This window comes from Mercenaria mercenaria, chromosome 9, assembly GCF_021730395.1.
Source record: "Mercenaria mercenaria strain notata chromosome 9, MADL_Memer_1, whole genome shotgun sequence".
Lineage (NCBI taxonomy): Eukaryota > Metazoa > Mollusca > Bivalvia > Venerida > Veneridae > Mercenaria > Mercenaria mercenaria.
This window is the reverse complement of record NC_069369.1, coordinates 71,756,075-71,768,892: the sequence shown is the minus strand read 5'-3', so window position 1 is coordinate 71,768,892 and position 12,818 is coordinate 71,756,075. Positions and strand designations below refer to the sequence as shown.

The 12,818-nt window shown below is 36.4% G+C and overlaps 1 protein-coding gene across 1 annotated transcript in view; it reads right to left on the bottom strand.

Moving 5' to 3' along the window:
* The window catches only part of LOC123547428 (uncharacterized), a 59,489-nt gene that overhangs the window by 45,513 nt on the left and 1,158 nt on the right, over positions 1-12,818 (bottom strand). Inside the window, exon 2 of the mRNA XM_045334532.2 lies at positions 3,868-3,986. Within this exon, the coding sequence (XP_045190467.2) occupies positions 3,868-3,978 (111 nt within the window). The 5' untranslated portion in view covers positions 3,979-3,986. The remainder of the gene's footprint in view (positions 1-3,867; positions 3,987-12,818) is intronic.

Here is a 12,818-nt window from a genome sequence, read left to right as displayed (position 1 = left end):
TACACTGCTATACCACAGTAAACACAGCAAATTCCTGGCATGATAAGGAACTTGTACACTGCTATACCACAGTAAACACAGCAAATGCCTGGCATGATATGAACTTGTACACTGCTATACCACAGTAAACACAGCAAATGTCTGGCATGATAAGGAACTTGTACACTGCTATAGTACAGTAAACACAGCAAATGTCTGGCATGATAAGGAACTTGTACACTGCCATATTACAGTAAACACAGCAAATGCCTGGCATGATAAGGAACTTGTACACTGCCATATTACAGTAAACACAGCAAATGCCTGGCATGATAAGGAACGTGTTCACTGCCATAGTACAGTAAACACAGCAAATGCGTTCACTGCCATATTACAGTAAACACAGCAAATGCCTAGCATGATAAGGAACATGTACACTGCCATATTACAGTAAACACAGCAAATGCCTAGCATGATAAGGAACTTGTACACTGCCATATTACAGTAAACACAGCAAATGCCTAGCATGATAAGGAACTTGTACACTGCCATATTACAGTAAACACAGCAAATGCCTGGCATGATCAGGAACTTGTACACTGCCATATTACAGTAAACACAGCAAATGCCTTGCATGATATGGCACTTGTACACTGCTATACCACAGTAAACACAGCAGATGCCTGGCATGATATGGCACTTGTACACTGCTATAGGACAGTAAACACAGCAGATGCCTGGCATGATACGGAATTTGTACACTGCTATAGGACAGTAAACACAGCAGATGCCTGGCATGATACGGAATTTGTACACTGCTATAGGACAGTAAACACAGCAGATGCCTGGCATGATACGGAATTTGTACACTGCTATAGGACAGTAAACACAGCAGATGCCTGGCATGATACGGAATTTGTACACTGCTATACCACAGTAAACACAGCAGATGCCTGACATGATAAGGAACTTGTACACTTCTGTACCAAAGTAAACTCAGCAAATGCCTGACATGATACTGAACATGTACACTGCTATAGTACTGTAAACAAGAGGGCCATGAAGGCCTGGTATTTGACCTTGACCTTGACCTAGATTTGAACTTGACCTATAGATCATCAAGATTAAGTCTGACTATGTTTCATTAAAATATGGTTATAAATGTGGCCTCAAGAGTGTTAACTAGCTTTCCTTTGATTTGACCTGGTGACCTAGTTTTTGATTATACATGACCCAGATTCAAAATGGACCTTGAGATCATCAAGATTAACATTCTGACCAAGTTTCATGAAGATACAGTCATAAATTTGGCCTCTAAAGTGTTAACAAGCTATTTCTTTATATATATATCATTTCATGGGTTCCACAAAACTACAAAAATTAGTTAATCACAAATATAAATGATTTCATGTTATAATATTTACTTAAACAAGAGGGTCATGATGATCTGGATCGCTCACCTGAGTAATATGAGCTACATAGACAAGTTTGGAGATCAGGTAAGAAAGTCAAATAGAAATCTTTTCCCAGATGTGTGAACATGTTTAAAATGTCAAACTGATGCTAAAATATTAGGAAGTAGGTCAGTAGGTCACATTCATAGTCACTGAAAGTCAGTTTTATGATCTGTGTGCAGAATTGTATAAGTCCTCCAAAATTTCAAGGCTGTATCTTAAAAAACAAGAAAGTAGGTCAGTAGGTCAAGGTCACAGTCAAGTGACCCCTAATTACTTGGGGTCATCAGGTAATTATAACTAAACAGTCTAGGAGATATGATCAGATAATTTTTGAAGTACTTTTTCCAATAGAACTCATATAAAATCTAAATGGCCCCAGGGTGGGGCTTTAAATGGACCCTTGGTCATGATTTGAAGAATCTTAGTAAAGGACCACTAGACAATGCCACATGTAAAATATCTAAGCTCTGTGCCTCTCAGTTCCTGAAAAGTACATTTTTTTTAGGTTTTTTCTATAGAACTCTTATGTAAATTCTAGGAACCACAGGGCGGGACCAATATTGACCCTGGGATCATAACTTGAAAAATCTTGGTAAAAGTCTACTAGACAATGGCACATACCAAATGTCTAAGCTCTAGGTCTTCAGGTTTCAGAGAAGAAGATTTTTGAAATTTACAATAAAGTCATATTGGAAAAATAAGCCCCACTCCCCTGGCGGCCATGTTTTTTAACAAAACAGAATGGCTTAAGCAATTCTGGTAGGAAGACACCTAGTGATCATTTCTACAAAATACTTTTGAAATCCGGCTGACAGTTTCTGAGAAGATTTTTAAAGATTTTTCCTTTCAGTTGCCATGGCAACCACAGTTTTGAATGGAATTTAATTCTTTGGGCAATTTTGAAAGTGGACCACCCAAGGACCATTTCTGTGAAGTTTGGTGTAAATCTTCCCAGTCGTTTTTGAGAAGACTTTTGAAATTTACAAAACAGCTATATAGGGAAAATAAACCCCATCCCCTGGTAGCCATGCTTTTTAAAATGAAATAGAATGGCTTCAGCAATTTTGGCAGTAACTGTTATAACTTGTGCCGAGGTTGCATTCAACATTGTCTACAAATGTTAATTGCTTTTTGTATCTATCAATACCAATCATCTTACTAAAAACAAAATTTCATTTTTAAATGAGTGGGAAAACTGATATAAAAACAAATGTATTGTTCTTTATCATAACCAAGAGGGCCATAATGGCCAATTATGATTAAACAGTCTAGGAGATATGATCAGACAATTTTTAAGTATTTTTCCGATAGAACTCATATAAAAGCTAAACGGTCCCAGGGCGGGGCTTTAAATAGACCCTGGATCACGATTTGAACAATCTTAGTAAAGGACCACTAGACAATGCCACATGTAAAATATCTAAGCTCTGTGCCTCTCAGTTCCAGGGAAGTACATTTTTTTTAGGTTTTTCCTTTAGAACTTTATGTAAATTCAAGGAACCACAGGGCGGGACCAATATTGACCCTGGGATTATAATTTGAACAATCTTGGTAAAAGTCAACTAGACAATTCCACATAACAAATATCTAAGCTCTAGGTCTTCAGGTTTCAGAGAAGAAGATTTTTGAAATTTACAATATAGTCATATAGGGAAAATAAGCCCCACTCCCCTGGCGGCCATGTTTTTTAACGAAACAGAATGGCTTAAGCAATTTTGGTAGGAAAACATCTAGTGATCATTTCTACAAAATACTTTTGAAATCCGGCTAACAGTTTCTGAGAAGATTTTTAAAGATTGTTCCTTTCGGCTGCCATGGCAACCACAGTTTTGAATGGATTTTAATTCTTTGGGCAATTTTGAAAGGGGGCCACCCAAGAACCATTTCTGTGAAATTTGGTGTAAATCTTCCCAGTGGTTTTGAAGAAGATTTTTGAAATTCATAATACTGACATATAGGGAAAATAAGCCCTGCCCCCTGGTGGCCATGTTTTTTAAAACGAAATAGAATGGCTTGAGCAATTTTGGTAGAAAATCAATTACAGATCATTTACAAAATATTTTTGAAATCCCGCGAACAGTTTCTGAGAAGAAGATTTTTAAATATTTTCCTTTTGGTTGCCATGGCAACCACAGTTCTGAATGGACTTTCATTATTTGGGCAAGTTTGAAAGGGTGCCACCCAAGGATAATTCCTGTGAATTTTGGTGTAAATCTGCCTACCATTTTTGAAGAAGATTTTTTAGAAATTGTTGACGGACAGACGATGGACATCAAGTGGTCACAAAGGCTCACCTTGGCTTAGGTGAGCTAAAAACAAGGTGAAATTATTTTCCTACACTGGCAAATTCATGTACCTTGTTTTACCTTGATAAATATGGTAAAAGTACAATGGTTATATCTCTATACTATGATAAACAAGGTAAACATACCTTGCTGTAATCTGATAAACATGGCAGATATATCAATAATTGCAGAGAGTTCACTTGTTTCACAAAGTAGCCCAAATTACTTAGCAGTATCTTTTGGTGTGCACTGTCCATAACACCTTCTGAAATACAAAAGTACCTTATAAATAAGGTCAATACATCTAAACTCTTGTATTTTTACATGATCAGTATAGTGACTAATATAATTTGGTTTGTTAGATAAGCAATTTTCTTGTACTTTTAATTATGGAATGGTCAGATAGTTAGGTAATGTTTACAAATTAGTATGAGTAAATAAGATATATGTGGTAATAATTAATTTTGGCAACACAATTATGTACCACGTAAATAGCAATGATAACACAGCTAAGTACAAGCATTGTACTTTTTGTATTTTACAGATGATTGTTCGATAATGGTCAGCATCGCAATTTTTTTTAGGAAATTTTCATCTTTAGCATATAGTATTATGTGAATCTGTATGTTCTCCCAAGATACAGATAAAGTGAAATAATATGGCAGTCTGTTGCATATTGTACTATCTTTTTATTTAAAAAAATATAAAATATTTTATAGAATAAACAATCAAATTGACTACACATGTGCAAATGAAATAAGTTATAAGTATATCAAACACACGCCATGTACCCGGATAATCTTAACTCTGTTCAGCGACCCTAACTCAGTGCCAACATGGCGGATGTAAAGCCGATACAACTTTGTTTTCTGTGTAATTACGATGTATAAAGGAATTTTCTGTTGTTATATCTATCTCCATTGATCAAGTATATATTTATTTCAAAATGTATCATGTTAAATATATCAATCCTTGTGTTTTCAGGTGGAAAAACGACGAACAAGGCAACTTTTTCAATGAAAACTTTGACAAAAAATCTTTAAAAATACTTCTATGCTTTTGATGCCTCGACTATTTTGTTGTTTGAAAGCAAAGGTATACTGCTTTATAGGCCCGTTTACACTATGTTGTTAACCCACTACATGTTGACACAATACATGTTTAAATGTACTGACAGCGAGAAAAGGGATAAAAACCTAACTTTGATTTGATAAAAACCGAACTCAGTTTACATAAGGAATGGATACAAACCTAACTTACACGAAATTGCGTGACGGATAAACACCTAACTGACTAGTATTCTATAGAAATGAATGAGTTGACATGTACATGGTCTGATTATTGTAAACAATACTTTATAAGCGGTATTGTCTTCAAACTGTGTCATTAATTTTACAAGATGTTATATGTATGCCCACTACAGTCAAATATTTTTTCATAATTTTAATATTTATGCAAATAGCAATGTTTGGAAAAATCTGGATAAACCCTCAAAAATTACTCAGTATAAAAGTCAAAATTATTATATTTATATAAGAATTTATTAAATACCACCGATGTTCGAAGTTCTGTAGTCCCCAATCCTCTCTCCTCTCTCTCTCTCTCTCTCTCTCTCTCACGCACGCACGCACGCACGCACGCACGCACGCACGCACGCACGCACACACACACACACACACACTGTTTCAGAAGAATTGTGTTTGTTTCAAATCTTGTATATCGTATAGTGTAAGAGATTTTTATAGAGGTGCTAATGGAATATTTTTGATATTGTTTAAATTGGATTAGATTTATGATTAATTATTAAATATGATATTTTTCAGACGGTAAATAGGGAAGAAAAGTGTGTGTGTGTGGTGTGGTGTTGGGGGAGGGGGGAGTGATGCATGGACTGACGGGACAGGGGTGTGGGTATCCTTACATTTTTCACTTGTCCACGGACACTTAAAAATCCACTTGTCCATAGTCAAATTTCACTTGCTCTGATTTGTAATATTAAACCTTCATGAAAGCGCAAATAGACTGGAGATCGAGTTCTTTATTTAGAACAATAAAATAGAAAATCATATCACAGTAACTGTGGTAAAAAATAAGCTGTTGAAATATTTGCCTTTTAACGTTTATAAAAGTCTGAAATCGCGTAAGCAGTGTTCGGGATCTTTTGGGGTCATGCCCGAAACACTGCCCACGGAATGGTGCAAAGCCAGATGAATTCAGAGAAAGACTCTTAAAACGTTCCGACTTATTTTAGTCATACTTGCGATCTCTGTGTGCTTTTGATTTTAATTTGGCTGACTACTGGCTCAAATATTTCCTTTGACAGTGACTTATTGTCTCAGCAGTTGGAATTCTACTTACAAACTTGTCATAATACTTTTTTTAAGTTGTTTACGTTTCTGATGTCTTTAAAGGCCCTTTTAGTTCTCTGTGTGTAACCCTTGTTTTCCTTTTTTAGTTTTAGTTACAGAATGCTATATGCTGATGATGCAAATATTTTTCTTCAGCTACTTTAAGTAGTTCTTATGTTCCCTTTAGCATGTATATGATTTCTTCTTTTATGCTGTTTTTTTTTTTTAAATGCATATTGTAAAATGTGACTCTTCTTATTTTTGTGTAGTGTCAGCTAATCTTTTTTTTTTTTTGTTGCTTTAAATGTGCTAAATCTGTATGTGGTAAATTACTTTTTACTTTTATTTGCAAGTACCTATGTGCTATTTTGTTTTAATGCGCTGTAACATGTATGTGATAAGTTGTGATTTGTTTCTTATCTACTTAGAGCCAGATGCTTTCTTTGCTTTAATGTGCTTTAACATATTTGCATTTTATTACAGCTGTTTTACTTATGTTGAGCTTATTAGCATGTGTTTGTCGGAAAATAGCTTTAAGCTAGTGTTATATGTTTATACTTATCCGACGTTAAATAAATCTTCTTGTATCTAAATCTTCTCTGATACTTTATCATAGTGTGCGCGAGACCTAGTCAAAGAACCCATTATCTTTATCACCTCCATACACTTGAAGCAACACACAATCTAAATGATATTTTATGTTTTCTCATTTTATACTCGAAAAAGTATGCTTGTCCGCGGACACACAGAATGAAAAATGCACTTGTCCGCCGGCAAAAAATCACGAGTCGGATAAGTTGGACATAGAAATCCCACATCCCTGCAGGGGTGGGTAGATCAAAGAACTTCGAGCATCAACAGTCCATAAAAAAGCACAGACGAACAACCGTTTTCGTTTGGTTAGGTGTTTATCCATTCTAAGTTTGTATTTATCCAGCACTGTTTCCTATACCAGTTAGGAATTATCCCCAAATTTAAACCTACCTCAAAATCAATACAATTTTTAAGCTATAAAAATCAATTTCAAACTTTGATATTTTTCAACATTGTCAAAGAGATATTTATGGAACTAATACATTTAATAAGTAAGGTCTTACTGCAATTTCTGGTACTTTAAAACAGTTAGAAACATAAAACATGTTCATTTTGAAGACTTTTTTGAGTACATTTTAATGAATTCCAGCCACATAATGTGACATTTCGATTGAAATATTTAGTACACAAAACATGTTATCAATAAAGGATATTATGACTATCAAAAGTTTTACGCTAACATTGCATACTCACATAAAAAACATGAAAAAAGACAAGGAAATTAACTACATACATCGTCTTTCTGTCAGCCATGTTGGCACTGAGTTAGGGTCGCTGAACAGAGTTAAGATTATCCGGGTACATGGCGTGAAACAAGAGGACCATGATGGTCCTGAATCGCTCACCTGTTCCCACATGACCCAGTTTTGAGTATGACGTCGTTTTTTCTTTTATTTGAGTTTTTGAGCTCATGTGACCCAGTTTTGAACTTGACCTAGATATCATCAAGATAAAAATTCTGACTAATTTTCATGAAGATCCATTGAAAAATATGGCCTCTAGGGAGGTCAAAAGATTTTTCAAATTTTAGACCTACTGACCTAGTTTTTGACCGCAGTTGACCAAGTTTCAAACTTGACCTAGATATCATCAAGATGAACATTCAGACCAACTTTCATACAGAGCCCATGAAAAGTATGGCCTCTAGAGAGGTCACAAGGTTTTTCTATTTTTAGACCTACTGACCTAGTTTTTGACCGCAGTTGACCCAGTTTAGTACTTTACCTAGATATCATCAAGATGAACATTCAGACCAACCTTCATACAGATCCCATGTAAAATATGGCCTTTGGAGAGGTCACAAGGTTTTTTTTATTATTTGACCTACTGACCTAGTTTTTGATGGCACGTGACCCAGTTTCACACCTGACCTAGATATCATCAAGATGAACATTCTGACCAATTTTCATGAAGATCCATTCAAGGGTATGGCCTCTAGAGAGGTCACAAGGTTTTTCTATTTTAAGACCTACTGACCTAGCTTTTGATCCCAGTTGACCCAGTTTCAAACCTGACCTATATATCATCAAGATAAACATTCAGACCAACTTTCATATAGATCCCTTAAAAAATATGACCTCTATAGAGGTCACAAGGTTTTTTCATTATTTGACCTACTGACCTACTTTTTGAACGTGACCCACTTTCGAACCTGACCTAGATATCATCAAGATGAACATTCTGACCAACTTTTATGAAGATCCATTCACAAGTATGGACTCTAGAGAGGTCACAAGGTTTTTCTATTTTTAGACCTACTGACCTAGTTTTTGATCGCACATGACCCAGTTTCAAACTAGACCTAGATATCATCAAGATGAACATTCAGACCAATTTTCATACAGATCCCATGAAAAATATGGCCTTAAGAGAGGTCACAAGATTTTTCTATTATTTGACCTACTGACCTAGTTTTTGATGGCATGTGACCCAGTTTCGAACTTGACCTAGATATCATCAAGGTGAACATTCTGACCAACTTTCATAAAGATCCCATGAAAAATGTGACCTCTAGAGTGGTCACAAGCAAAAGTTTACGCAGGCATGGACGGACGGACGCACGCACGACAGACGCTGCGCGATCACAAAAGCTCACCTTGTCACTTTGTGACAGGTGAGCTAAAAAAACAAAGACAAATATCAAACAGGGAATCCCGGTGACGTACCAAAAACACAGCCTCCCCAAAATGAAATCCACAGCACGCAGATGCGTGCACCACAAACACACATGTACACATACACGCGCACACACAAAGCCAACACATTAGGACAAAATGAACAAACAAAGGAACACAGTGGGGCACAGGCCTTGCCTAGAAATAATTGTGCTGCGCAAGTTTTTTAGCTTGCAAAACTTACCGCTACTGAAGCATTGTGGATGATACTTTGCATTTAACTTTTTCATTTTTAGTATATTCTGTTTGAAATTTATTCAATAGACAAAAGACCCATTACAAAGAGTTAGTTCCCTATTAGAAATGTATCTTTTATTATTTTTATGAAATTGTGTAATTACTCCCCTTTCATATGAAAGTATTCAAAAAGTGGATCATTTCATTTGATTTGCATTTCTAAAGAATTTCTGCTCAATATACATCTTTGACAAATATAACATAATATATCTTGTATTCATTATCATATCATTCCTTAGGTAAAGTATGTTTATTAATTTCATACATGTCAAATAAATATGAGCCGTGCCATGAGAAAACCAACATAGTGGGTTTGCGACCAGCAAGGATCCAGACCAGCCTGCGCATCCGCGCAGTCTGGTCAGGATCCATGCTGTTCTGCTTTTAAAGCCTATTGGGATTGGAGAAACCGTTAGCGAACAGCATGGATCCTGACCAGACTGCGCGGATGCGCAGGCTGGTCTGGATCCACGCTGGTCGCAAACCCACTATGTTGGTTTTCTCATGGCACGGCTCATATATCTTTGTTGGGCAACCAGGATAGGGAAATCAAATTTAATTTTAACACGAATTTGTAACAGAGTTACCAATGTCACCCACCCAGGGACATTTATCACAAAACATATTACATGTCTAAGTAAGGAGGAGGGTGTGGTGTGGTGGGGGGGGGGGGTGCAACATACTAACAATGTATATAAATCATAACTATACATGTATCATAAAATCATGAAGAAGTTATGTAGCTACACTTTGAATGCAGTCCTAATGTTGCCATTTTCGAAAAACCATTTTCTTTCCTTCTTCTCTTCTTTCCTTTTTTCAGGATTTTCCAAGGGGATCCGCCCCCTCCCCCCACCCCCCCTCTGGATCCACGCATGAGTATAATGACATTTTGTTTGTTTGCAACTTCCAACATCCTTGCTGCCCAGTTTACTCTTTCCCTACGTGGTTAAGAGCTTCCATATGGAAGTGGCTAGTGAACCATCACCGGTGCAGCAGAACTCAGTCCCAGAGGTCTTGTGCACCATCACCGTTGCAACAGACCAGAGGTCTAGTGCACAGTCATTTTTGTTATATATAAAATAAAGTCTTTATGTAAAGTTTAATTAAAAGATATTTTCACCAGTAATATGCAAGAACATTTTCATTAAAAGAATGAAGTCAGGTAATTCTTGACTAACCTGTAAATTTACAGTTTTACCTCAAATTAAGCGTTGATCCTTGGTCTTCGGCAACAGAAGTAACCGTCATTTACTAAGAATTTTTCATGAATACTATATAATTTTGTCAATTTAAGTTGAATATATAAGATTAATTAACGTCTGTATTTGGATATATACGTACTTATATCAAAACTGAAATTTGATCTTAATTTCAGATTTATTATGCCAGTGACAACTGATGATTAATTCTTCATGGAACCTGAAATTCGGAAATATTGACATCTTTCAAGCAAATATTTTATAATGTAGAGAACTGTTTATAATTTCAATATTTGTTATATTATTAATTACAATAGGTACATCTCACGAAATCCATGATAAAACTGTGAAAGACAATAAAGATTAAATTAAGATAATGAATTGAGGTCTACAAATGTAGGCATTATTGGGTTGCTTGTTAAAGTTAATTAATTAATGATAGGATTAGGCGTGTTTGTCTTTTGTGTTGGCAGGTCTGTCATAATAAACTTTCTAATAACAGACCGTTGCCAATAGCGACACAATGTTTTTATTCAGAAGTATTTTAGTAAATGGTGGATAATACTGTTGCTGGAGAATGAAGATAGCGCTTGAATTAAATTGGTAAATTAAGAGGTAAGTCAAGGTTTATCTTACTTCTTTCTTTTAATAATGGTCATATTATATAACTGGTGACATGATGTTATAATTATACTTCAAAGTATTTATCTATAACAAAAATGACGTTGCACTAGACCTAAAGTTTGCTGCACTGGTGACGGTGCACTAGACCTCTGGTCTGCTGCACCAGTGACGGTTCACTAGCCACTGCCTTTCCATATGTCTATGTCTATGTTATACTGCTTATCAATCCTTATCGAATATAACTAGCAGGCGCGTTGTCAGGGACAGCTGTTAAAAATAATAAGAATACAGAGATTATGTGCATCTCAAAGACAAAGTAAAAGAACTATTTTACAGGTCAGGTTAAAAACTAAAAGCAGGAAAATTGAATTAGAACTGACAGAAGGGTGGTAGCTGCCCAGCAAATACTTTTAACCTTTAGCCTGCTGGCAGCAAGTGATTCTGCCTTTGCCACCAGTGCAGACCAAGATCAGCCTGCACATCTGTGCAGTCTGATTATGGTCTGCACTGTTCGCTATTCAGTCAGTAAATTTTCAGTGAACACCCCTTTGAAAAATAAATGTTACTGCCCAAATTGAATGATGGACTAGTTCATTTTAGAAATTTAGCAGGCTTAAGGTTAAGCTGGGACTAGCTTGCAAAGACTGAGGGAGACTGTTCCACAGACGTATGCTTCTGGGAAAGAAGGAGTTTGCATAATAACGTGTCTTTGAATACGGTATCAAGTAGTTCAAGTTTCTAGCAGGTATAAGGTGACTGTGGTCAACAAAAATAAGGTGTTGTTGGATCTTGTACAACATAATAACTGCGCTGATCTTACAGCATTATTCTAGGGTTTTCCAGTTTAGTTCATTTAACATTTTGGAGACACTACTGGTGTAATTGTAGTCATTATAGACATGTATATCTTGCTGCAGATCTTTGAACTTGCTCTATTTTATGGGTTAGGTATTTTTGCCATGGATGCCATATGGTGGAACAGTACTCTAACTGGGGTACAACATAGGTTTTATATGCAACCTCTTTGACTCTTTTATTTGGGGTTTTGACATTTCGTTTGAGGGATCTTAGGGAATTTTCTGCTTTGGATGTTATGTTGTTGATATGATTGGTCCATGATAGGTCTTTACTAATGGTTACGCCTGAATATTTGGCAGAATAAGCCGATTTTAACTTGATGTCATGCAACTTAAAAGGGAAGATTACAGGGGGTTTTTTTGCGACTGATTCTTAGGACTTTGCACTTATCTGGACTGAATTCCATGGACTAATCAGACTCCCAGATTTCGAGACTTAAAAGGTCTTGCTGTAGAGCTTGGGCATCACTGTTTGATTTGACCATAACATAGACTATTGTATCATCTGCGAACAGCCTCACCTTGCCCTTAACACTTTCAGGCAGATCATTTATGTATGAGACTAAGAGGCAAGGTCCGAGGACCGAGCCTTGTGGGACACCAGTGAGGACAGGGAGATTGTCTGAATTGTGACCTTCGACAACAACCTGCTGACTGCGACCCTGAAAGAAGGATTTGACCCAAGAAGTGACCTGTGGGATGACACCAAGTCTTTGTATCTTATGGACTAGTTTGTGATGATCTACCTTATCGAAAGCTTTGCTGAAGTCCATGACTATGATATCTGTTTGTTGACCTAGTTCTAAGCTGTCACTGACTTCTTGGGAAAAACTTATTGCTGGGTTTCACAGCTGTGTTTTGACCTGAAACCATGTTGGTAAGGGCTGAGGATGTTAAACTGATCATAGAAGGACATGATGTTGGAGACAAGGATGTGTTCCATTAACTTTGAGGCAATACATGTGAGGGATATGGGGCTATAATTAGAGGGTTTACACTTAGGGCCATTTTTATATGCAGGGGCAATGACTGCATGCTTCCAGTCATTGGGGACAACACCA